At 40.4% G+C, this 26,172-nt stretch overlaps 1 protein-coding gene across 5 annotated transcripts in view; it reads right to left on the bottom strand.

Annotated features, from left to right (window-relative positions):
- Positions 1 to 21,276, bottom strand: part of NOX4 (NADPH oxidase 4) — a 110,867-nt gene extending 89,591 nt beyond the window's left edge. For 2 of the 5 annotated variants that reach the window (XM_064409569.1, XM_064409573.1), the window contains exons 1-8: positions 20,828 to 20,958; positions 20,029 to 20,124; positions 10,802 to 10,912; positions 9,833 to 9,917; positions 9,072 to 9,169; positions 7,158 to 7,185; positions 4,884 to 4,956; positions 259 to 339 (exon numbers count right to left, since the gene is read on the bottom strand). In XM_064409569.1, coding sequence (XP_064265639.1) covers positions 259 to 339; positions 4,884 to 4,956; positions 7,158 to 7,185; positions 9,072 to 9,169; positions 9,833 to 9,917; positions 10,802 to 10,912; positions 20,029 to 20,124; positions 20,828 to 20,884 — 629 coding nt within the window. In that variant the 5' untranslated portion in view covers positions 20,885 to 20,958. Of the gene's footprint in view, positions 1 to 258; positions 340 to 4,883; positions 4,957 to 7,157; positions 7,186 to 9,071; positions 9,170 to 9,832; positions 9,918 to 10,801; positions 10,913 to 20,028; positions 20,125 to 20,771; positions 20,790 to 20,827; positions 20,959 to 21,254 lie in introns of those variants that run through there. The other 3 variants (XM_064409574.1, XM_064409571.1, XM_064409572.1) reach the window with 3 other exon arrangements.
- Positions 21,277 to 26,172: the final 4,896 nt, after the last annotated feature.

Genomic DNA, 26,172 nt, shown 5'->3' with positions numbered 1-26,172 from the left:
TTGATTTCTCAGTAGACACTGAGCAATAGAAATGGAGAAGGAATAATCTTGAAAGTGAAAAAGTTTGTGCTAGTTGGCTATAGCACACACAAATCTCCAAGCTACAGCCTGATCTTTATTTCAACACACACTGGAGGAAAATGTCTTGTCCCAAAGTTGGCCCACTGTGCTCAAGCAAGCTCAGGAAAGGCAGCAATCAACGAAACTGCTTTTTCTGGTTGTGCTTCAGGAAAAGGAAGAGTATTTTCATTTACTTACCCAGACACATGCAGCATCAGCAGCATGTAGAAGACAAAGAAAAGGTTGTGTGTGTACCAGAAGATGTCATAGTTTGAAACCCTGAAAAGAATAAACCATGGTTCAATGCTGTTTCAACTCAGATAGAATCACTGCTAATTAAAAGCAGACCTGTGCACACAGGACATCATTATACACTACACAGTTATGCAAAATAGTCAAAGCCCAGAATGTCGTCCCACAGGCACACCGTACTTGCACACAATTAAGTGTTGAGAAAAACAAGTGACTGCCACAGAAGCAACAAGCTGAGAAGGAGAGGTAAGGGCGTAGAAGTACAGAGCCAGATGGAGAACTCTTCTGAAACTGGGAGACTTGACTGCTTTCACAGGTCCTAGTTAATCTTCACAAGATACTTACAATTGGAATAGTTCTTCCACCTCCAGTCTCAAAACTCAGCTTCCTTACAGTGAGTGTCACCTTTCATTCTTTCTGCCCCAATACAGTTTAACATGTCACTAAGGCTGCAGCACACAGGCAGCACGGACAGCAGCAGAAGGGCCAGTGGGAAGGGTAAAAGCCTTGTGAGGGTATGGAGTGGAAGAAGGTACAGGAACGATAGGACCTAGAGCAAGGAGACAACAACAGCACAGTAGGAGAATTTTCAGGGCAGGAAGCCACAAACACTACTGCTCCAGGACTGATGGTCTTGGGAGGAACAAGAAGGACATTATCAATGTGAGATAAGGAGAGGTGAAGGTGACTTCCTTTTATCAGTAATTTGTTAGGCAATATAAAAAGAACCTAGACCAAAGAAAATACTCATCTGGAACTGTTTTCTGTTAAGCTTGTCTGGGGCTTTTTGAGTAAAATAGTTACCAACAGACAACAATCAAATGGCTAAGAAAATACACCCCTTCACAGCACACAAACACCTCTCACACTACACAGCATGGTAGGAGAGTCCCTTCTAAAACCAAAGAACCTATCCCCATTCATAAACTGAAACAATTATTAAATAAAAAGTATCTTTAGCTCTGAGAACATGGTTTAAGAAGCTATTCCTCTGACACAGCTAACTTTTTTTTTTTTTCCCCAGAGCTTTTTCCCTCCTATGGTCTTCTACACAACCAGATAACTGCTCTTCCCTCAAAACAACAGAAATATGTACTGCATTTGGTTCTGTTATTACAGGATTATTTAGTTTCTTCCTCAAGAGAGGAAAAAACAACTTTGATAATCCAAGGGCTACCAAAATAAAATCCAAGGCAGCAAAATAACAAGGAAGGAAGCAAAGGAGGAAAAGAGGAACCAAAAGAAGGAATACAGCAACAGCAAGGGGCTCTGAAATCCCCCCTCCACCCTGCCATTCTTCTCTCAGTCAGCACTATGTTACGACTTTTTCCTACTTGAAGCTGCTTAAGCCTTTTCTAACTCCCCACACCCTGGGAGTAATTTTCTTGCAGTCACTCATCAGTATCTGTGAGGAGTTGTGGGTGTAATCACCAGTAAGAAGAAAATGAGAACAATGGTGTGCAGAGTGGAAGCACAATTGGAATACACAAAGAGAGTAAAATAGACCCTCTGTCTCAAAACAGGTCATAGAATCCTAGAACAGGGCTGTAAAGGTGGTCTAGCTAAACCCCCATACCATGAGAAGGGACAAGGACAGGTCTTGAGCTCTGGTTTAATTTGGTTCCATGCTATAATACCAAAAGCTGCACACTGAATGTTTTATTGGCTGTTGAGCATCTTTTTCAGAATGCACCAATTTTTCAAAATTTCAGTGATGAAAAGTCAATCCCTGGACTGCTTCTGACATGTTGCTTTCAACAGCTAATTTTTGCTACTGATTAAAATTATTGTACACTTCTTTCCTGAATGCGTCTAAATGTCAACTTCCAGCTCGTTGAGCATTTTATTCTTCTTTCAGCACTCCTACAGATATCTCTACTATAAAATCCTGGTTCCTCACATGTATCAAGTTGCCCTAAATGTGAGCAGACTCTCTGAATTTCACCTCCTTAAATTATATGGGTATGTAAATCCTTCAACCTCTTACCATGAAGTGTATTTTCCAACACTGTAATAATTATGTATTTCTTACTTGTAGCCTCAAACTACAGATACATACATTAGTAGTCTAATATAGTCAATAATCTTCCTATAGATACACATAAATTTTTACACTCTTCAGAATATTTACTTTTTTTACCTTCTTAGGGCTTAAAATAGACATTATTCATGGAATGGATGCATTTCTTAGGAAGGCAAAGTCCTGAAAATTTGAAGTAAGTTGAATATTTAAATTCGGTTAACCTACTTAAGAATTTTGCAGATAAAGACCTGGAAGAGTTAGTTTACTGAGAAATGTAAGAGGAATTTATCATGCTTTAAAGGGACACACTAAGCGGCACGGTTGTGGAAAAATATTTTTAATCCTGTTACAGACAGTTTTGAAAAGGAAGATATATGCAGTAGTTTAGAAGATGAAGCTGAAGAGGAGAATATTTGGTTACAAAAATAGATGGCACTGCAGCATCTTATTTTTAATGTTATTTTAAATACATAACTTCCAAATCTTAAATATCATTAATTTTAAAGTTGTCAGAAATGTCAACATTTATTGACAGGATTTATTGTGTTTTCTGATAACTTCATAACCCTACTGAAAACAACTACTGAACAAAAAATGTTGGTCTAATTCTCAGGTATAGCATGGCAAAAATTTAGAAAATTTTTCAACTAATAATCACTTTATCCTCTTAAAACATTAGCAGCTAATTCAGTCCTTCTAATACTTATTTTCACAGTTTACTGAAAAGACAGGAAAATAGAGGCATACTCATGCATAGAACAATTTCAGGAAGAACATACAAAGGAAAAAATCACTAAGCAGGTCAATGTGCAAGAGCAGATTAGGGCTGAAATCCAAGATTATGACAGACTCTGAAGTACTTCTTAAAAAGCTCAGTTTCTTATAGACAGTGAACATTTACAATTAAATTTCCTAAAACTGTATTGCATGCTCAGCCATCATATGGCACATGAGAATCCACAGGGAAAGAGATTGAAAAGGGACATAGAAATGCATGCAGCAACTTGTTTCTTTAGGAGAAAACACTATAATAAAGACAAGCTTGAGCTCTATGCCTGAGGGAGAAGCCAGGATAAAATTTCCAAGTAAGAATTATTGCTAGGGTAGCAGGAGATGCAGATTATCTCTTTTGGGGCTTTGATTTTTCTGGCTGGATGGCAGAAAGCTGGGAAAGTATTTGTACTTACAGTAACTGCGGAAGGAAGTAAAAGGCATGTAACTTCAAAAGATATTGCATGAACCCCAAAATTATTTCCAAGAATGTTTACAACTACATATATTTTTCTCAGTTTCCCAATCACTAATACATTATGTTTTTCTAATTTAATTTGGCCTTGAAGAAGACAGGACTTTGTTCGGGCTCAATGTTGCAGAATAAAGTAAGGGTTTTATTTTTCCATCTTCCCAAAACTGTCTTTCTTTTGCAAGCAGAGACATCTGTGTGGACCATGTAATGTATAGCCATGTTATATCCAGCGCAGCAGCCTAATCCTGCACGTCTGTAGCCTGCAATGCCTCACAAAAGTCTCAGCCCTGGAAGAAGACTTGTCTACTGAAAATGCTCAAGTATTTGCTGAACTACTTTCTCAAATCACAGGATAACACTGCCAAGTAATGCAGCTACTCAGGAAAGATAGATTAGTTCAACAAAGTTCATAATCACATATCTAACTCACATCAGTGGAGCACCATTAATGTTTGAAGATACATAATTCATATATACTTCCATGTTTGCTGAACTGAAGTGATGCATTTACATAGTGAATTCAACTTCTGTAAAAATGAAGGGGCTATTTTTATATGTTCAGTTGCAGAATCCATGCTTTAAAAAGACTAGGACACTGGGCTAGACCCCCCCAGGTACCAGTCACTCACAAGTACTATCATATGTGCTCATTAAAGTTGGTGCAGAATGTCAACCCACCAGAAGGCCAAACTCCTAGAAAACCCAGCAGCTGCTCTGAGCCAATACTGCATTGCTGTTTGGCATATTATAATTTACATTAGAAAGAATATATCTGACAACCAGAAGCAGAGCTCTTAAAAGCAATGTTCTACTTCAGTAGCATAGTTTTGTGTCAGTTCCTTTCATTGTTGATAGTTCGGGGTTGGGTTTGGTTTTTTTTTTGGTTTGGGTTGGGCTTTTTGTTACTTTTTTTTTTACAATTTATTGTTACAATTAATCGGTGAAAATAATTAAGATAGCAATAACATCTTATTTTTCTTCCACTGGACTTAATTTATGTACTGCACAGAACTTCCCATTTGCTGAGTTTACTGCCTCTTCTACAACCAGGAATAAAAGAACTATCTAAATTTTTAAAGGTCCACATTTTTAACTCAGCACACTCATTAAATAGTACTTTTTCAGAAGTCAATTCAATCAGGTCTTGTAATTGTTTTCATACAAAATTCACTGTGCTAATTTTACTGCAAGCTAGGAAAAAAAATGGACAAGAAAACTGGTATTTTTTAACACTCTAGTCAGTAGAAGAATATGATTACAGAAATGGCATTTTTTGAGCATAATAATCATATTACATCTTACCTGATGGCATATGTGGAAGCTGTGCACATTAGGAATAATACTAACACCATAATGACTCCAGTCAGACCTGGAACTAAAAGGAACATAACTTACATTTGAACTGCAAAGAGGTATACTTGTCTACTATCAGCTTTTAAGAAAGTGGAATTAGACATACAAATCATGATTCAATCAAACTCATGAATATACTTGTCTCTTGAGAACAACTCATATACCAAACCAGATAGGAAAGAAGAGTTCTTGTGTGATTTCCCACCTTCCCAAAGAAAAATACCCTTTTCCTAGCATTTCACCATGCATCACAATTTCCTATTTGTCTTTGCTCCTGTCATCTTTTGCTTGTGACATCTGTGTCTAAGCAGGTAACTAAGAACAAACACTGTTTACATGCAAGACTGACTGTACAAGCTTCTGTCTCTTTTTTATTCCAAACACTACACTCTGTTGATCATGACAATTAAAAACCTGTTCAGGGACAGAATTTCAAGCAAATCAATTTCTATGCAAGCTGTCACTACAATTTTTTGCCAGCCCATTTCATTCTGCAATGGGGAAGAGTCTGCAATTACTCTCCATGGCATTGTATCATGCTTGAAATTGCTGTCCATAGAGCAAGGTCTGTGAGACTGATCTGCAGCCAGCACTTGGGAAGGAAAGGTTAAAAATATTAATGCTTTGACTCATCTGCTCAAATGAGACTTGTATCAGAATTAGTTTATCCTCAGGTCTTTTTTAAGTCAAAGGAGAGATAATCTCAAATCTTACCTTTTTATAAACTTCTCAATACCCATTCATTGAAAAGACTGATACCCAAAATCTGACACACCACAACTCACTCCTCAGTTTTTACAGACCTACAGTCAATGGAAGCTTTGTCATGGACTGCATAAAAAACTTGACTTCTCTCCTTCATGGAAAGATTGCAGTTAAAAGAATCTGCAATTAAAAAATATGTATTCTGTCCACTACCTGCTTCTTAATTTCTTTTTCTCAATCTGATTTGATGTGTAGCATGCAATGAATCTCAACTCTGAACTAATACCTCCAATGCAATTGCAATACAGCACCTGATTTAGCTTCCCATGCTGTCACACAAGCCAGAGGTCATCTTTTATGTCCAGTTTTTCAATTATCTTCTCCATCAGACTGAAATCACTCTGTCTTGCTCCAATTTATCAGTTCATTTTTAGTGTTTCCTTCCTGCCCTGTCCCTGACTCTCCTTTCCTCTACTAAGTATAATCTTTAATACTTGTTCCTCCCACAGTCTGCCTCACACCCTTATACAAGGGCTAATCTGAAAAGCCATCATCATTCTATAAATCCTTCTGATACCTTATTCCTTCTGTTTGCTGTTCTGAACTGTCTGGGAAGAAACCAGGGGTTTTTTGCTTATTTGCACAGCTCCCAGTGCAGCAAAGTCTTGAGCACTCCTTCAGCACAAATAGTACATGTTAATTACCAGTTGTTAGGACAGGGAGTGAGCAGAGTAATTTTAAATTTAGGATAACTCCGACCTCAGTTTGTCATTTCACGTTCTCCCTTCCTCTTCTCTCAACTGATCTAAACCTTTCCTAGGGTTTCTGGGAAACACTGGCACGCCAGCTGCTAATTCCAGCTCACCTATTGGGATTGACAAACCTAGAACCACTGCTGTCTGTTCATAGATTTGACTGTGCCCTAAATGCTACCAAGTCAGGATTTTGTGTTTGATCCAAATAAGAGAGAAAGTGCAATGGCATCAGGAAGGAACTTTATCTGCTTATGAAGCGCTACAGCTCAGACTGGTGCCTGCCCCTCCATACCCAAACATTGCTCACTTCTAAATTCCTGCACCAAAAACGTCTTCATCTATTTATTCTGTATGAGTGCTGAAGCCTGAATCCCATGTAACAGTTTAGATTGCTCAGAAACCAAACCAACCCTTAAATAAACCAGCTGAAGCAAAAAGGCTGGTTTTCCATTATATTTATTTTTCTAGAAATTGGATCATTTAGGAATTTGGTTTCAATATTAGGGAGAATCCCTGTTTGAAACTAATGGATTTTTGCTGACTAATCTGTACAACAACAGATTTGAAAATTCTGCTCATCCTATTACTGGGCTTATGTAACTCCTGCCTCCTGACTACTGGATAAACAAAGCTAGGTTATATTAACACAAATCACACAACCCCAGATAGCTGAGATACAACAAATGGAGCATGCCAATACAGGACTAAAAGAAGTTTTGTCTGCAGAGCGATAAAAGTTCTCAGTCAGTTTTGCAGGACTTACCAGTTGCAAAAAGTAGTTTCCTCGGGTCCTGAAAAACAGACAAGCCAAACCAAATAAAATCAACATATGGTATTTTATATCCATAATACAAATAATTTTACAATAATAAGTAGCCCATGAAGCTCACACATTTCAAGACTTATGCAGTCCCTAAATCTGGAAGCAGGAATGGATTTGGTATTTGGTTACAGTTTACATTGACTGCAGTTCAACAAAAACTAAACCTTTAGCCTTTGCATTCCCCCAGCAAAGATAATTCTGATCTATAATCTGGATTCAGATAATTTTACAGATAATTGATTTTTTGAAAGCTTAATTTTACTCAGTTACCTCATCCCTTTGGGAGGACAGAGTGGAGCAGAAGAGAAGATGTTTGGAATTTAAATACAAGACAAGAGGCAAGCATTTTACTGCCAGCTACATCACCAAGACATTTGCAGCGGACGCTAGTGAAGCAACACTGAACACAAAGGATTTGACAGATGTTCCTGTGTCCTTCACCACATGTGAAAGAAAGAGGGAATATTTCAACATCAGGGAAACTGCCTCACTTCCCCTGATCCAAGCAGTGAAGACAAAACCTCTACTTCAAGAGGTTTTGTCTTCACTGCTTGGAAAACTTTTTTATTTAAACTTGCAGTTAAATGTAGTGAGGGGAGGTGAGATGTTTCATAAAGGACAGGAAAAATGAAGTGACCCTTTCTGACCTTGTCTTCATCCAAATGTGTGTACCCAGACAGAGAAGATGAGAGCAGCATCCAGACTGTCCACCACAGTTTAAAAATGAATATAAGAGGGATTCAAATACAAAGGTTCAAGAGCTACTAAAGTACATAAAATTCAGGAGTTTTGATCCTAGAGTTTCTAAGAAACTTGCTATTGTCTCCATTTTCTATTGCAAAATTCCTAAGGCTGCTTCGTAGAGGCTTAGAACCCTGGCATGTTCTTGCCTGAGGCAAGCTCCTGCTGATGTTCCTGATGAAGGGAAGTCTATCAAACCACTCCTAACACAAGCAGACACACAGTTCAACCCAGAAGCTCAGCACAACAGTTGGTGTTGGCATGTCTGTCTGCCATTGAATAGCTCTGTGATTAGATCATTCACCCAGGGAGTGGAAGACCTTGGTTGCTGGTCCTTAGGAGCCTGGACTGAGTCAAGCTCTCTTTTTCCAGGAAATGATGCAGCTGGGATAGGGTCATTCTAAGTGTTTCCTAATGAAACTGGATAAAGAGAAATGCAGACCAGAGACTAGAATGAACACAAACAAGACAGAACTTGACTGTAGCCCAAGAAGAAAGGGTGCTGGACTCTGGTCTTGCTTCTAAAATCTGCAAATATCTCTCCATTGCCAAATACACAAGTAAGCACCTGACCAAGGGACTAAGAATCTGGTATTTCTGCAAGACATCTGCACCACAGTCAGACAAGGCAAACAAACCAAGTATTTCGCAAGCAAAAATCAGTTCATGTAGTAAATAACTCATGCTCAGCATATGTACTCATAAATGCATTCACTGCAGCTGAAAAATATGAAATCAGTTTCAAATCTCACTGTATTCTAAACCGTGGAAATACAGAACAAATGTGCCCAAAGAGCAGCAGAAATGTCTTAACCAGGCCCATCCAAGGAACACAGAGAAGCAAAAGAGAAGCAAGAGAACAAGATTCAAGGTGAAAAATTCACATGATTGCATTCTCCATCTAATAATCAAACAGCACTGAACCTTGCTGGCTTTAACACATGCTTTGTCCAGACAAAGAAATAAAATCAACAGGAATCCACACAATGGTGAGTTTTCAGGGCCTGAAACAGGAGCACTCTCTACAGATCACAGAATGGCATTGAATATGCAAATATTCATATATTAAAATGATATGCTTAAAACCAAAATATGAAAGGAAAGCTGCCTCACCTCACCACGATAGTTTGCTGCATTTAGGGTCACAAATTCTTCATTGTAGTTCTCAGAGAAGTTAAGAGCATTCACCAGATGAGCAGCAACATGTAATACTAAAAAAAAACCAAAAAAACTGAGTAAATCTGTAAACAAGTGCTGGATGTTCCCTGTGGCCACTCAGATGCCAAGATATAATGACATCACCTGCATGAGTTATACCAGGGACTAAGGAATTCTTAATCATTCTTCAAGAGTAAATCAACTTATTAATGACAGAAGGCTCTACATATTTTAGGATTATTTTTTTAACACTACAGTGATGTTTTCTGTACTGCAATGCTTCAGCTGAGACACAACATTCAAAGGTGTCCAGCAAAGAATATTTCCTCTTCACCAAACTGGGTAGCTGTCTCCACTGACCTCTTCTCTGCAGATAAGCCTGTAGTACCCTGGTTTTTCACTCAAATTCCTTAGGCACAATGAGGGTTCACTTGTAAGGGCAGACTTTGACCTGATCTCACATACCTGTCTTCTAAGAAACTGGCATTTTAAGAAAAAGCTTGACATTATAATATATGCCCATGTGTTTAAAGCAAAAAAAAAAAAAAAAAACCAAAAAAAACCAAAACCCACACACATTCGAGAAAGCATTTACAATTTAAGACAAGCAAGCACAGAGCAAGACTACCCCCAAATGTACTGCAGCAGAAAAACCACAAAGTGCTGCATCAACATGCTTCCAAAACATGCTGCTGCTCAGCACAGTAAGATCTCACCTGAAAAGATGCATATCGTAACACCACATGTCACATGGAAAGTTTTGCTTTTATCTAGCAGCCTTCGGGTTTTCTTGCTGGCAACCTAGTAAGAGAAGAATTCAAGCAATCTCTTCCAGAACAAAGCAAAGAAAAAAATACTAACAGCAACTGTGGTGATTAATAGCAACTTCAGTTAGGTTTAACACCTTTGCAAGCTTAGTACCTAAATTTAAAAACTAGTGGATTATGCTAAGGAGACAGTTTTGAGGACTTAATGGAGAAATTACACAGCTATCAAGAGTACACAATGTACCTCCTGCCCTTAATATTTAGGAATTCCAGCAATATTTGTGAAGGTATCACTGACTCTTTTATAAGCAAGATCAAAAGGAATGGTGTATTTGCATCCATACGTGCATCCACAGGCATCAAATGTTACAGGTATTGTCACATGATTAACAGAAGTCACAGGATGAATTTGCAGTCATCTAGCAAACACAAATGTTTCTCAAAGGCATTTTTTATACTTCTGTAAAAGCAGCTAGCAAATCACAAAGAAACTAAACATTGTTTCTCCCATGATAACAAATGTATCAGGTTGGGTATTTTTATAGAACATTCTATCACCTCCAGCAGGATACTTGTGGTCATGCAGACACAAAGTTGGGTTTACTCTGTTGAATTCTATCAGGATGCACTTGAGAGGACATATATCTCTAAGAATTTGGAAAGACAGAGGAAAATTCATCTGGTTACAGCTCCACAGCAACTCCCCATCTTTCAAAAATGCACTGAAGAAACCACCCTCTAAACAGGTCAAATCAAACCAGACAAAACCTGTCTTCAAAGGAGTCATGAATCCAGGCAAAATGTCTGCAAGCACATAGTGTAGAACAAACAGGGATGTAACAGATTCTTTTTCTATTCTTTTTATACCAGAGCCCAGGGCCCTCTTCTCAAGTGCTGCATTCCGAGGACAGCACTCACCTTGTGGGATCCCCGCAGGAAGGCCAAGAGGACACGGCACATCGGGAGCAGGACCAGGCAGCAGTTGAGATTGAGGACAGATGCCGAAGCTCTGCTAACACACAATCCTAGCTGAACAAACATTACAAGAGTTAGATTATGGGGAGAAAGGAATGGTATGTGCGTCAGTATGTTCTCTCTTGCTCTGCTGTGAAACCAAGTGGTTCCCATGCTCTCTGACTCATCAGAATAGCGGAGTTTCATGATGTGCTGGAGAAACCATGGCACACAGCATGCTATCCTGCCCTCACAGGGAAGGAAACAGCTCTCATCTTTGCATCAAGAAGTTATTAAAAATTAACTTTGTCAACAATAAATGACAACTTTCCACAGAAGAGCCAATGTCCTCATCAGTGCCCAAAGTCATGTGGAATAAAGCATCTGAGGCAACAGTAAGTGTTCACTGAGAAATTACCTGAAACATAACTAAATAAAAAAGAGCAATAAATACTATGATGACACTACACAGCCACTCGAGTATAACAATTTTCTGTTAAGCCACAAAAAGATGTGAAAAAATATTGATTCAGTCAAACTGAAACGGTCATAATGTTTCAAGGACTGTTATAGAATTGCCACAAAACTCCTCATGCATTCACATTATGCAATGCCATATTTGGACCGAAAAAAAGTAGGTTTTCTTCAGTTAACCTGCTCAATAGCTGGGAACTGTAATGAAATCTAATTTCCCTAATGCTTTCACTGATATATTTGGAACTTACATAATTAGAACAAAAACACTTGTCAAATAAATTAACAAAGCACACATTCATGTCATAAACCTGTATTTTTAATCTTATTATATTATCTCATTCATTTATGATTTTTAAAAGTTAGCAAAATGCCATTGTTCTCCTAGTTATTAGGTTGAATTACCATTTTACTAGCTTATATAAAAGATGCTTTTAGACTGTCAACAGATTTCTGGAAGGATATTTCTTATACTGTTCCCAAAACCCCAACTATTTCAACTCCTGAATAAATTAGTAAAAAAATATTATAATATTAAAGATAACTCAAATGCTGCAGGAGCATGTGAATGAGTTGAACAGGTACAAATTATCTAATAAAATTACTTAAGGTTTATTACTTTTTCAAAACTAAACTCTAAGTTAAAAAATGAGCATGTTTAATTTTTTTTTGTTGGAGAAAATAAATCTGTGCAACATCTATAATATTCTTACCTTTGTTAACAAGAAGAAACAAAATTTACAGACTTATGTTTGTGTCACAGAAATGGATGAATATATAAGCTAGTAAAAACAAACAGTATAACACCATTTCGGAATATTTTGCAAGACCTCAAGCACAATGCCATGAAACGGTTTCTAAATATCAGCACTATAAAGCATTACAACTTCTGCTCTCCCAGTGAGCAGCATCCATGTACCTGGGCATGCACACCTGGGCACGCACACCTGGGCACAGCAACAGGAGGCAAGCAGAAGCTAAAGATGTTCAATCGACCTGAAGAACCAAGCTCTGCACCTCAATCCTTCTTCTCTTCCAGCTACTTTACATTATTTAGTTAGGCCTGAGTGCTACGGACCTCCTTGCCAGACCCTACCAGCTTCCACAGAACAGAGCAGACATAAAGGCACCCTCTCTCAAAAGCTGCCCATGAGAAGTAGGAGCAATTGCCCCACAAAATGTGCTCTACCTTGTTCTCTACCACGTAAATGTGGGATCTCCAGCAAAAAAATCCCAGGAACAGATCATCTCCAACCTACTGAATGACAGAAAATAAGACTAAAATGAGCCGTGTCACTTAGTTCTTTCCCACTCTCCAGATGTCTTCCACTATTTCTTCCAATGTACTGTTAGTCCTCTTTTTCCTTACATAAAACCTCCCTATTTCATCTGTTGCTTCACTCTCTTAGCACTTGCACAAGGAAAACTTTTTCCTGCTCCTTCCTCATAAGCCATGTTCTTCAGACCTTAGGCCATCATCTCCTCCCCACTCTGGACTCTCCCGACTGGAAATGACCCTTGAACAGACCAGACTTAATGAAAAGAAAAATGTGTCTATAATGCACTGATTGCATATACAACACTGTCTCTATTTTCATTAAATCCTCTAAAGAGGAGCTAAAAATGAGCTATACACCTCATTGAAGCAGTAACTTCAGAAACATGGTCATTAAAATATATAAGAATTTTTATTGGGGCTTACTGATGTGCTACAGTATTGCAGTGATTAAGTGGGCATGACTTGAAAAACTCAGTAATTATGTAGAAATAATGCTACGCAAACTCCAGAAGCAAACTGAATAATTTTTGTAGCTGTTGATTAATTCCAAAAATCTGAAAAAGTTGCAATACCATTAATGAGCAGTTTGAAAATTTTAATAACTTCTGTTGTATGACCTATATGATACATCACTACTTTCTCAAGAATTTATGTTGTCTTTGAGTTTAAATATAAACTAAGCATGACATCAATTATCCAAGACTTCCTTTACCAAGCACAACAATTTTTCTTACACAGCTTCAACAAAATAATAGTTTGATCGAGAAAAGAATCAAGTCTACACTGAATAGTGCTAAATAAATGAAATAACTCCTGTCGGAGTTCAAGAAGCATTTGGACAACACTCTCAGGCACATGGTGTGATTCTTGGGATGCCCTGCTCAAGGCCAGGAGTTGGAGTGATGGGTCCCTTCCAGCTCAGCATAGTCTGTGATTGTAAGTAAAATGCCAAACAATTTAACAAGTATGAATCACAAATGACATGCAGAAAAGGCAATCCTACTAACCTTCCTTTGTTTTTCTCCACTATTTAATAAATAGCAAATATTCATTCATAATGCAATTACTATGGAAGAATGTCCTTACATTTACTATAATTCAATGCTATCATCACCTGTACATACAAGAAAAAAAAAGAAAAGAAAAAAAAGAAAAGAGAGACCAGCAAACAACTACTTACTTCATTTTCAAGGAAGTATGATTCAAATATTAAAATATTGTTACCAATTGTTTATGTAAGGATTTATTCTGAAGAAATAAGGTTCAGCAGTATTTCCTGCAACAAGCCCATGACTGATTTGCAAACAATGGGAAATACATGTAGAAATTCTTAAAATCAAAATTCAGGCAAGAAGAAAAGAGTTTAAGTTTGCTCTTGATATACAGCCAAAAGCTAAAAATATTACCATGAAACTAATTCTTTCCAAATGGTTTCCAAGAGATCTTTTTCTTAGCTTCCTTTGCATTGCCTGGGAGGCATAGTAACAAATTAACACAGTACATTGTTGGATTTTTAAACAATAGTAGAATAAAGGATGACTTTTGCTCCAAGGCAACTCACTGGGTCTAGAAGGGAATATATACCCCTATTAAATAGTTAAGAAATGAGAAAAATATAATCCTATTTTCTTCCTGAAGTTTTTACTGTCTTAAAAAAAAATCATTGCATGTTACTAGCATGTGAAATTTCTGCAGAATCAAAAATAAAAATAAAAAATAAAAAAAAAAAAAAACAAAAAAAAAAAAAAAAAAAACCACAAAAAAAACCCACAACAAACAAACAAAATCTCCTCTGGACACTTTTATCCAGCTTTGCTGATACCAAATCCAAGCATTTGGCCACCTCCTTCCTTAATCTGCCTATCTGGTACAACATATACTGGTATCTGATTTCATGGAGCAGAAAAGAAATAAAGTCAAATTTACAGACCAAATCTGTGGCAAAAATAGTAGGGAACTGGACCATCCACAAACTCAAATCCTAAAAACTAGGTTAGATTTTTCCTCCAGACAAGTATAAAGGATTTGCCGCCTTCTCCAAAGCAGCATAAAAGAGCTCCAGAATGTAAATTCTCCAGTTATCCCTGTCTGATGTAAAGTCCACAGAAATCCAGATGGACTCCTGGCTGTCATCATACTACATACAAAGTAGGACAGAGAAGTGAAGAGCCAGTTCTTGTTGTATCTTCCTGCCAGCAAGACTGAAAATGAGAAAATGAGCTTCCTCTGCTAGGAAAAGGAGCTTTCTCTGTTAGGCAAATGATTTCAGTATTAGATTGAGGGCTGAATTACCTTATTGTGTAACCCAGAATTCCCCAAATTCATAATTTATACACACAGAGATGAATGTTACCTACAATGGCTGTGCACAGAAATCTGATATTTTATACATGGTTGCAAAATGAAGATAGGACAGTCAGTATTTGTTGTATCTCCCCTTTTAAGTCAATCTTTTATCAAAAAAATGTTAGAATAATACAAACCCTTCCACACCTGAGAGTGATGTGATTCTGTTTCTCAAGACTTCACCACCTACAAGCAACAACCCCAAACAGGTCATGGTACAATAGAGACACCACACTTGATGCTGTCTCTTAGAGCCTTTCTTAATCTTCTTTGGTTCAGGGCACCTTGAAAGGTTCTGGCAAGACTCACAAGCCACATGCTGCTCTGTAGACGCAGGTCACAGACCACCTCCCCAGATCAATACTAGAGCAGCTAGAGTTGGTTATTTTCCTAGGTGAAACAAACTGTGTTATACAACATGCCTCGTTTTGACCCAGCTTCCTTTTCTTCATAGAGTACTCCTTCTCTTGAATAACAGAGCACTGATAATCTAAGATGAAGAACAGAACTGAACTGTAGGCACAGCAATTATTCCCCTTAGGCCTGTCAAATCTGGATGGAGATCTAGCAACAAAAACACCAAGCAGCTGAAAAGAAGGAAAATAGAGGGTAGGGGAAACCTACCAGAACATATGAAAACATCTACAAAAGTTTGACTTGGTTTTGCTCCTGAAGAACGATGGTTTCAAAGAAGGACTCTCTAAATCATGATCTCATGTACTCCAACCCTTTAAAAATTATTTTAAGTGGTGCAATATTTTTTTAATATGTATGGGTATCTTCCCTGCGCTGCTGCGAATCAGTATCCTCCCTGTTCACTTGTAACGCACCACACAGGCATTCTTTGAAGGTTTTCCATCTCTTCTTTTCCACAAGTTTAGGTCATGTTCCCATTTTATACGCAGTGCCTTTGTGTAGGATGTACTCCTCCTGCTTAAATCAGTCACTCAAACTCAAGAAAACAACTAACTAAATCTTGAGTGCAGTAAGAGCTTCCAATTTCTCTGATAATCTCCAAGCAAAGAATCAAGATACACAGCTCCCCCCAGTGCTAAGATGTGGGGGGTAAGCGGGTTCCAGTGTGGTTGCATAATGACCGATGAAAGTGGAATTTCATCTCAATTAGTGAAATCTCTGTCGTTGTGATAAACTAGCAAGGAGAGACATGAAAGTTACTGGAACATTTCCAAGCAGTAAATAAAGGTGACAAATGTTATGCACAGTACTGCACAATAAAAGAGCAGCAACTGTATAGATAAAAAAAGCTAGGCAGCACACTTTATTTTTAGCCCTATTTTCAGTTATTCAATGGTTTCCCAAAGAGATCCTTCCGCCAATGCATTTTCTTCACTTTGGTCTGAAACCCAGAAGCTTATCTCTTGCATTAACATTTGACTACATTACAGCTATTTGAGCAGGGACAAGAGAGGGAATGGGGAAAGAGAGACCCTTCGTGCCATGATAAAATGAGCTCAAAGCTCTTTGTGCTCACAGAGAACTCAAGAAACAGGAAACAAGCATTTCATTCAATGCTGTTAAAGCAAGATTTGAGTTCTATAAGGCCAGTACCAAATTTATGGCTGATTTTTTTTGACCAGGCACAATCAAACATTTAGGATAAAAATACAGCCAAGCTAGACTGAAGAGAGAAATCCTGAAGTCTGTGAAGAAATCAGTCTGGACAGTTTCACTGACCGAGTGGACCAAAATCTCCAACAACAAAGATTTTGGAGTCAAGTGATTTAAGACTTCCCCTTTCTGCAACTCATGCCTACTGCACATTATAGCACCTATCATGAACATAAAGATGAAAATATTCCCTTCCTCTTTGCCAAACCCTTTTATAAGAAATTCACATCTGTTGGGGTTTTGTTCATGGGCTTCTCTTCCTTAAGCAATGTAAGACCACAAGTTAACAGCTATGAATTCATAAAAAAATATGTTTCTTTATCTGAATTGTTGTTTTGAACCAGTGTGAATGAATGCATTCATATATTAAGACTATGACCTGCAGTGTTACAAGCAATTCAGTATCCAAAGGGACAGTTCATCAAAGCAAAAGTACTGGAAAGGGATTTACATCCACTAGGTTCTGGTGAACTTTCACTGCAAGTATTATGTAACCACAGAATTATTCTGGTTGGAAGGGACCTCAGGATGTCTCTGCTCAAACACCCTGTTCTAAGGATGCTCAACACCAAACACAGATTAAGTTTGCCCAGGGTTTTTTACCCAATTACGTTTTGAAAACTCCCAGGGACAAAGACTGCACAGTGAAGAGTTCATGGACTCATCAACAGAAGTCAAACTGAGCAAAGCAGAGATGTTTGACACAAAAATAACACTAAGTTTCCTGGTACATAAAAGATTGATCAACCTCCTCCTACCACATTACTGCCTTCTACTTATCTGTTCTCTTGGCACTTCCAGGACACCATGCTCTTAGTGCCTTTTCACAGGTGTAGAATTAAGGATCAGGAAGACTGTCATTGAAAGACTGAGTGAGAGTTAGGTACCTAAACAAATTTTAAATCCTGCCCTAAAGTATCTTGTTCAACATCACAGAGAATGCAATTGGAAAAGAATAAATCTGAGCCTCGCTCTTCTGTAGACAGCTGAAGGGAAGTAAATCACTTCAGTACCACTGAACAAAAGACCAACCCCATTCTTTCTCTTTCTTCACATCAGAACTAGATGGCATAAAAACATAGCACAGTTGAATATACTCAGAATATTCAGTCTAAGATCTCATTTCATATCATACTGATTTCCTCCAGCAACTTTTCTTGTTCTCCAATCTGTTACTTGGTAAACAACAAAATTACCTGTGGTAAATCTTTCCATGCTGCAAGTGCAGAAGTTCTTAAGACAATAATTGCTTATTGTAGCATAAGAAAGAAAATAAAAGCCAACTCCTCAGAAGACCTCACTGAAAAAATCAGAAACATTTTTTATTTCAAAAAGTGCCACTCCTTTTGGGCAACTTTGTTAGCTTGCTGGAAAAAAGTAATCAGTTGTCACAGAAGTATCCCTTAAAGAGTTCAATCTGTTAATACAAAAAATATCAACTGTTGAATTATAAATTAAGAATTTAATCTAAATCTCAGAATATTCAGACACCAAGAAATGGCACAGAGGCTCTGCAAACCACTCACATATGCATAGAACAGAGAGAAGACTGGTTATGCAGATGGACCATGGGTCAGAGGCTATACAAACCAATAGAGGAAAAGAAGAGGGGCAAAAATCCCTCTGAAGGCAACTGCAGCTGTAGTATCACTTATGCCATCTCCTGAAGAAACCAAATTGGTTTCAGTTTTCCTAGCCCTTGCAAAATAATCTCTATGATTAATACATATACTCAGATATAAGGAAGAAAAGGGAGAAAGCTAACTTTGGGATCTACTGAAGATATTTAGATGAGCTGTAAAAAGTGAATGGCATGTACATTTAGTACATTAGCCTTTGGTATTTTCAAAATGTTAAAATTAGTTTTATAACTTTGACCAAAAGTGTCTTTTAGACTTAAATCTTGATTTTTAACCTTATTTTAGAAGTCTCCAAATTCTTTGGTACTTTTTCCACAATGGCAGACACAATTATACAAACTTAAAAGCATGACCTCCTTGTCCTCATCTCCTGACCAAGACAAGGAATCTGTTGCCTGTGTCATGTCACAGGTTCTGAACACACATTAAGTTCCTTTGCAAGTGTTGTCCATTTTGAAGTATAGGAAAACAAAAAAAATCCCAACCAGATGATGAGCTGGTATGAGGCATATGAGTAATCTGAATTGAGAGAAACTTGCTGATTGATACCAGCTGAAAATCTGGTCCAACACATTACCCCGGAACCCTGGCTTTACAAACAACCCATTTGCTCCAACAGGAACAAATGCAATTTTCAAATGGATACACTAGGCTGCAAACCACTAGAAATCAAGGTAAAATTAAACATGTTTTCATGCTTTTTCTGTCAGGAAAGTCACCACCATGAAGATTTAATTAATGTCATTCCCTTCTTTTTTGCACTATCTTTGCTAAGACTCATTCTTGAACACATCTGAATCAATCATAAGAAGGAAAAAAAAAAAGAAGAAAATTGTATCAACTCAACTTATTTCCAAGCAAGATTACAAAACTTTACGGTACTGGCTAGTTATGACAATATCAGCCACATGAAACTATATATTTTGGATTTACCAAAAATAAACCCCAAAGGCTCTACAGCAGATTAGGATGTGCATCATCTATGTTTAATCCCATATCAACTTTCTATTGAAATCCATTCCTGAGTATGACATAGTGTTACAAAGCATCATGTTATTCAGACACTTTTTCCCGGATTGTCAAATTCTGAGCAACCCGTGGGCATTTTCCAGAAAGATGTTAACCCTTACTTCATGCCTTTTTAGACATAAGGTTTTCTTGAAATTACTATAACGGGTAATTTCCCAAGGCAGGCTGGTATCTCACATCTCCAAAGTATCTTTTTGGGTTCATCTGCTGGTGGTGGGTGTTGCCCTTGCTAAACCAAAACATCTGAATCTTCATTAAACCACCCAGAATCAAAAAACTTACTATTAGAAAACAAAACTAAAGTTACATGCATTACAGTGAATTTACACAGAACAGAGGATACATGAGAATGACAAAGACTGAAAAGAACTGAGACTTATTAAAAGAAGTCCCTCAGCAAGCATGTATATTACAATTACTGGATTGGAAAGAATTTGCCAACAAGAGCCCACAGTTTGCTAAATGTGCTGATGATGAACAGTGGAGCTCCAGTCATTTGTTGAGCATGCCTCTGTTCCTGTGAGCCTGTCTGCTGCTGGGAACACTGGGAGGGTAAAGAGGGAAAAGAATAGTTGTCCCACACTTGACTGGCTCTTTTTCTTCTCAACAGTGTTCACTTTCTACTCCTAAATGACTGTCAGAAGTATCCCAGTAAATTCGTACCTGATCTTTCCCCACTTTGAAAAGTTAGCAGGTAGTTTGTGTCATCTTTGATTAGCAAATGCATTCTGCCCCTTATCCCATCCTCGAGCATCCCAACTTCCAGGGCAAAAAGTAATGTCCAGGTCACTCACCCCTAACATCTGATGCAAATAATAATACTGTAGCCCTTGATTATAAAGCAGGAAGGTTTTCCCGAAGAGCCATACATTGAGGAAGAGCCAAGAAAACTGAAATGAAACAGAAACAAAAGACTGTAAGTGAAAGGTACATGTGCAAACTTCTCAGTGTTCATTTCATTCATAAAACTCACAGGTCTGTAGTTTCATAAACATACGTAAATGGAATGGAAAAACAAACTTCATGCACATAGTATGCTTTAAAGTATTAAAAGTGCCTCTATGTGGGAAATTTTCACTTTCATTCAACTTCACAAAACGACAACCGAGAGCTGGCAAAGCACTCCCATACAAGAGGCTATCTCAAATCTTTAGCTGGATGTTGCATGTAAGAGACTCAAAGAATAAAAAACAACAACAAAGAGACAAAGGAAGGCAAAGAACTTGACCTCCAAGAAGCTGCATCTTCTCCCCCAAACTTTCCCAAACAGAGCCTAACAAAGACCAAGCACTCGCACAGCGTGTGCGAGCCGGCCCGGGCACGGAGGCGGGCACTGTCCCGGGCCATGGCACCGGCGTGCATCCATCCCTGCCAGCCGCGCACCGGGACGCGCACGGAGCACATCCCGCCCACCCGCCCGAGCCGCGGCACCGCAAGCCGGGACCCCGGGACCCCTGTCCCTGGCGCCGGGACCCCTGCCCCTCACCCCGGAACGAGTGCCCCGGCTCCCCGACCCCCGGGGCCTGCCAGCACCCACCGGCCCCTCCTGAGCCCCTCCGCGGGTCAGGAGTGACCCCCCGGGGCCGCCCCTACCAGGAAGAGGTGCTTGCTCCCCTCGTTGGCCAGCCAGCTCCTCCAGGACAGCGCCATGGTGCGGGACGCCCGCGGGGCAGGACGGAGGGCGGGGGGGCGCCGGGCGAGCCCTCCTTTTCAGCCGGGCCGAGCCGCCCTCCCCTCTCCCCACCCCTCACCCCCCGCCCTGTCTTCCGGCCCCCGGGGCGTAGCGCTCGGGCCCCGCCGTCCGGCCCCGGCTCCGTCCCGCCGGCGCTGCCCCTTTGTCCGCGGCCCAGCGCCCCGGGACCCGCCTCGCCGCCGCCCGGGACGGAGCGGGGCTCTCCGGAGGGCAGCCTGCCCTGCCCTGCCCTGCTCTGCCCTGCCCTGCTCTGCCCTGCCCTGCTCTGCCCTGCCCTGCCCTGCCCTGCCCTGCCCTGCCCTGCGGCCGCTTCCTCGCGTCCCCCACCTTGGGAAGAGCGTTTCCCCGCAGAGAATCGCGTCCGTGGGGATGCCACTTGCCCGACCCCCCCATCCCAGCCCGGGCTGAAATGTGATACAGAAAGCAGGAGGGAGCAGGGGAGCAGCCGTGCATGAAGTTGCTCTGCCTTTCGGGTGGAACAAAGAGACTGTCCAAGAAACTACTGTTCGGGCAGCACGTGAGGCCCTCGAAAGCCGGGAAGGGACAGGCTGTGTTAATGATTTGAAGTGTGATCCTGCTCCATCAGGTGTCCCTGGAGGACACTGGAAGAGACTGCCTCCTGTGTGCCGGCACAGCGTGTGTGCAGTAGAAAGGCAGCCAAGAAAAAGGGGCTATGGGCAAAGCGTCCAGAGTCTGGGTTGCTGCAGTTTGCCGGCAGTCTGCTTTTACTGGGGGCCTTCATATTTAGTTTGGGATTGGGGAGGGTGGGGGTTTGAGGGAAAGTTGCACCAGATGCTGATTTTTATATTAAGAAAAAGCTTTTGAAAAAAATACTTATTGCTAGCATCTTTCAAACAGGAGAGCCTTGAGAGTCAGAGGAACAGTTCCACCAGGCGTTGTGGTGCTCATGTTGCTCCTTGGGATAGCAGCAGCAGTGGCAGCTGACAGCAGAGTAAGGCTGGTTTTGTGGGAGATGCCAAGTCCGAGGAGCAGTGCTGAGTAGCCTCATCCAGTCCAGTCTGAGCTGGCCGTCCTTCTCTTATTATCTGGAAAGTTGTCATTTTCTGAGTTCCTTATGAGCCGCACACCAAGGGTCCAGAGAAGACTGGAAGGGGGCAAAGTGCCATCTTCCTGCATTTTGTATCAAGGTGGAGGGAATGTCTGACCCATGTGTGGTCCTGGAAATAAAGAGTATTAAATAGGGCATGGCACCTTTGAAACTCCGTTGAGGGTATTTTTGCTGCAGCAGCTCTGTCTCAACAAGTGGCAGGATTTCTGTGGCTGTATGATGTTTTTGGTGAAGTTTAGGTGAAGCAGGATTACATCCATTTTATGTCATCTAATCACACTAAAAGGAGAACTAGTGAAAGAGAAAAAATATATTTTGAATTTAAGACTCAACAGAACCATGGTTTGATGCCAAAGGAGCCCTAACAGCAGAAGAAATAGTACAGTTTATTTATCTTGTTTGCTATTTCCATTCACTTCCTTCCTTCTGTTGTAATGCTAAGGAAAATTGAAACTGCTTACAGAGAAACAGGTGATGAATCTTCTCTGGACAAGCATGTCAAAGATGGAATGGCACAAAATCAAACTTGAAGGATACGTCAGGCCTAATAACATGGGGCCTTGGCCGAAACAGAAGCTGAGGAGACAAAAACAAAACCAAAATAATTTGCCCATGCTATATTTTGCACATTAGAAATGGCTCTGAAAAATCAGCTTATGCAGGATCTGACTGCCCACTCACTTGAAGCTGATGACTCATGAGCCAGCACTTCACTGCCTACTAACAAAGTGCCATAAGGCATGTGGAGCACATGACTCATGCTCATCCACATTGGATCCTACATCATATCTAGGTACAGAGCAAGGAATGTGTTTTTGTGGAAAACACCCCTATTTTCCTTCTCCCTGGAAACAGCCGAGGGCTTTGAATCATTAGCCCAAAAAGAGTCTGGCAAAGACCAGTGCCACGCTAATACATCTACAATCTTCCTACACAAAATGCTGAGTTAATTGTCAGTTTTAAGACATCCCAGATGTATATGAGTGTGTATTTTAAACTTAAGAGCACTCAGAAATGACCGTAGACACTAGTTATAATCCAAATCATTAGAAAAGTTATACTATGACTCTCAAACCTTTAGAGCTGATTTGTGCTTTGTGGGCATTCATCCTCTGATTATGATGTCTTTGGTGCTTTTTCCCACGAACTAGACAGAGCAGTGCCAAGGTAAGCAGCCCTATGTGTTGGGTTTGCATAGCCAGGTGTTGGTAGGGAGGGGGCCTACAGGGGTGTCTTCTGTGAGAAGCTGCTGGAAGCTTCCTTCATGTCCAGAAGAGCCAATCCCAAGAGGCTACAAGATGTGCCACAGGCCAAATCTGTGCCAATCACAAATGGAGGTAATGATTCTGTGATAACGTATTGAAGAAGGAGAAAAAAAAAGTTATTGTGCAGATGTAATTGGAGCCAGAGAAGAGCAGGGTGAGGATTTGTGAGAGGAGCAGCCCTGCAGACCCCAAGGTCTGTGCTGAAGGAGTGGAGGAGGTGCTCCAGGCACTGGAGCAGGGATTCCCCTGCAGCCCCTGGTGCAGACCACAGTGAGGCAGCTGTGCCCCTGCAGCCCATGGAGGTCCGAAGGGGTGGAGAGATCCACCTGCAGCCCATGGGGGAGACCCGTGCTGTAGCAGGTGGATGCTGGAGAGGAGGCTGTGAACCCATGGAAGACCTGTGATGGACTAGGCTCGTGGCAGGGAGAGAGGAGCCCATTCTGGAGCAGGTTTCCTGGTAGGGCTTGTGACTTCATGGAGGACCCATGCTGGAGCAGCCTGTTCTTGAAGGAGTGCACAACATGTAAGAGTGACCCATATTGTAACAGTTTATGGAGAACTGCTCATGGGATGGCTGCTTCTCACTGGAAAGTTCATGGAGAACTGTCTGCCGTGGGAGGGACCCCTCCTGGAGCAGGTGAAGGACTCCTCTCCCAGAGCAGAGACATAATGACCATAGCCCCATTTCCCCATCTCCCTGCGCCGATAGAGATAGAGCTGAGGAGGAGAGAAGGATGACAGGAAGGTGTTTATAAAATCTTGGTTTACTTTTCATTATCCTGCTCTGATTTTGTTAGTACTAAATTTATTGAATAACCCCTATTCCAGTCTGTTTTGCCTGTGGCAGTATTTGGTGAGTGATCTCTCTGAGTCCTTATCTCTACCCATGAACCCTTTGTTTTATTTTCTCTGAGTGATAGACAGGCTTTGATGGGTGCCTGGGATCCAGCCAAAGACAACCCACTACACCATCCTAGAGACTGAAGATACAGTATCTCTGATAATGTTTCTTCTACTGCATCAGCAAAGTGAACTTCCAGGCCTACTTCCCATCAACATTCCCTACACTCCAATCTACTCTCCTGAAGTGTGTTTAGGTACTTTACAACAAACACTTCGCTGAATGTTGTAGTCAGTGTTACAGATGTTGCTTATAAGTTTTCTTGTGCTGGAATTCTGCTTGTGCAGCTGAGAGTGATCCAGAGTCAAATCACCTAAACTCCCAGGTGTCTCCATCTGTCAGCATGCCATGACTGTTATGCAAGTGCCCACAGTGATGGCATGTATTGTTATGAGCACAACACTCTGTCCTTCCAGTCTGGGGAACAATCTGGGCACCTCACCTTCTGTGCTGTTGTAGTCTGGATTTAGGCAGACAGGCCCTTAAATTCTACATGCATCCCTAAAGGGGTTTGTCCCCTACACCTTCTCAGAATATTTACCCTTAGCACTGAGAACATGGGAGGAGAAGAAAATGTTGGCACTGACTTCATTACAGAGAACAGGAAAAGTGCAGTTTCTGCATAACAGCTGAGTGATTACAGCATTTGCCCAGTAGTGGGAGAGCTGGATCTTTCTCCAAGAGCTGAAGCCATTGCATTCGCATCCTAGGAAAGTTTTCCAACCACTGCTTTTCAGTGGGGTCAGAGAAGGAAACAATTCCCAAGTGAGCCACTGTGCTGCCAGGAAGGCAAGAGAAAGAGGTCAGAGAGAAAATCAGAAAGCAATACTGGCCAAGTGGTAACAGCACACTAAGGAAGAGAGAAGATCATCTAGGAAGAGGAGACTTGGGATGCCAGTTCATTTATTGTTTCCATTGGAAGAAAAAATGCAGAACCAATTTCAAAATTCAACATGTTTATGAGAAAAACTGCAATCAGAAGAGAAGCCAGAAATAGAAAGCTTTTCCCACAAATGAACTTGTGTTTCTTGGAAACTTTCTCTTTAAAATTAAGCTACATGCTGTTTACCATTATATTTTTTCCTTTAACTCTAGCATTCAGTCACAACATAAGAGTAAAATAGCAATCAAAGTGTACATCACTGTGAGGATCTGTGCCATGTGAGTAATATCCTGTGCGATGGCACAAGGCTTTTATGGCATTACAAGTTGTATCATTTCTTTCCCTTTTCGAAACTGGATCTTTACATTTGCTGCATATCACAAGATCAGCTTGCCTTATAGTATGCTCCATGATGGAGTTGGAGGCCTTTCTAGGGTGAAATTCTTCTCCAGGTTTGGGTGGCAGCCAAGTTTATTAATTTCCGTGAAGCTGAAGTGATTCATGGCAATGCATTATTTACTGCTGCTGTAGTGTCTAGGAGTATTCGGCATGGCCCAGGCCCACAATTTACCTTATCAGAAAGGTAACATTTATGCCCAAAGACTTCCAATGAAAAGTCAGACATCAACAGAAGGAGTTCTGATCCTCAGTTCTGGACATGGCAAAATGGGCAGCAAGGCATGAGTCCTCTGGTAGCATTAGCAGGCTGCGTTCTGGTTCCAGTGAACTCTCCTAAACCAAGCCATTCAGCCACTGCTCAGCTCCATTCTGCAAATTCAAAAATATGAGGGGAGGTCCTACAGTATTTTGTTCTCAAATAACCTCCTCCACATTCCTGATTCAAAGAAAGATAGCACGAATACTCCAACACACGGCAACATCATTCATCACAAAAGAATGCAAGCACATGGCACATGGGGAAAATGTGTATAATAAATACAGCTGGAGTGCATTCCATGACAATTTGAGAGAAATGTCAGTTATGTTTATTTTTCCAACTATTTGCAAAATTTTCTTGAACACTTATTTCAAAATTGAACCACAGATGTGCAGACCACTAACACACTGCATCTTGTTACTTCTAAAAGCTTTTAGGTCCTGTCTACCTTCCACTGAATTTATGGGCC

The sequence above is a fragment of the Passer domesticus genome, chromosome 2 (genome assembly GCF_036417665.1).
Source record: "Passer domesticus isolate bPasDom1 chromosome 2, bPasDom1.hap1, whole genome shotgun sequence".
NCBI classification, from domain to species: domain Eukaryota; kingdom Metazoa; phylum Chordata; class Aves; order Passeriformes; family Passeridae; genus Passer; species Passer domesticus.
Note: the sequence above shows the minus strand (reverse complement) of the source record. Positions and strands in the feature narration are given on the sequence as shown.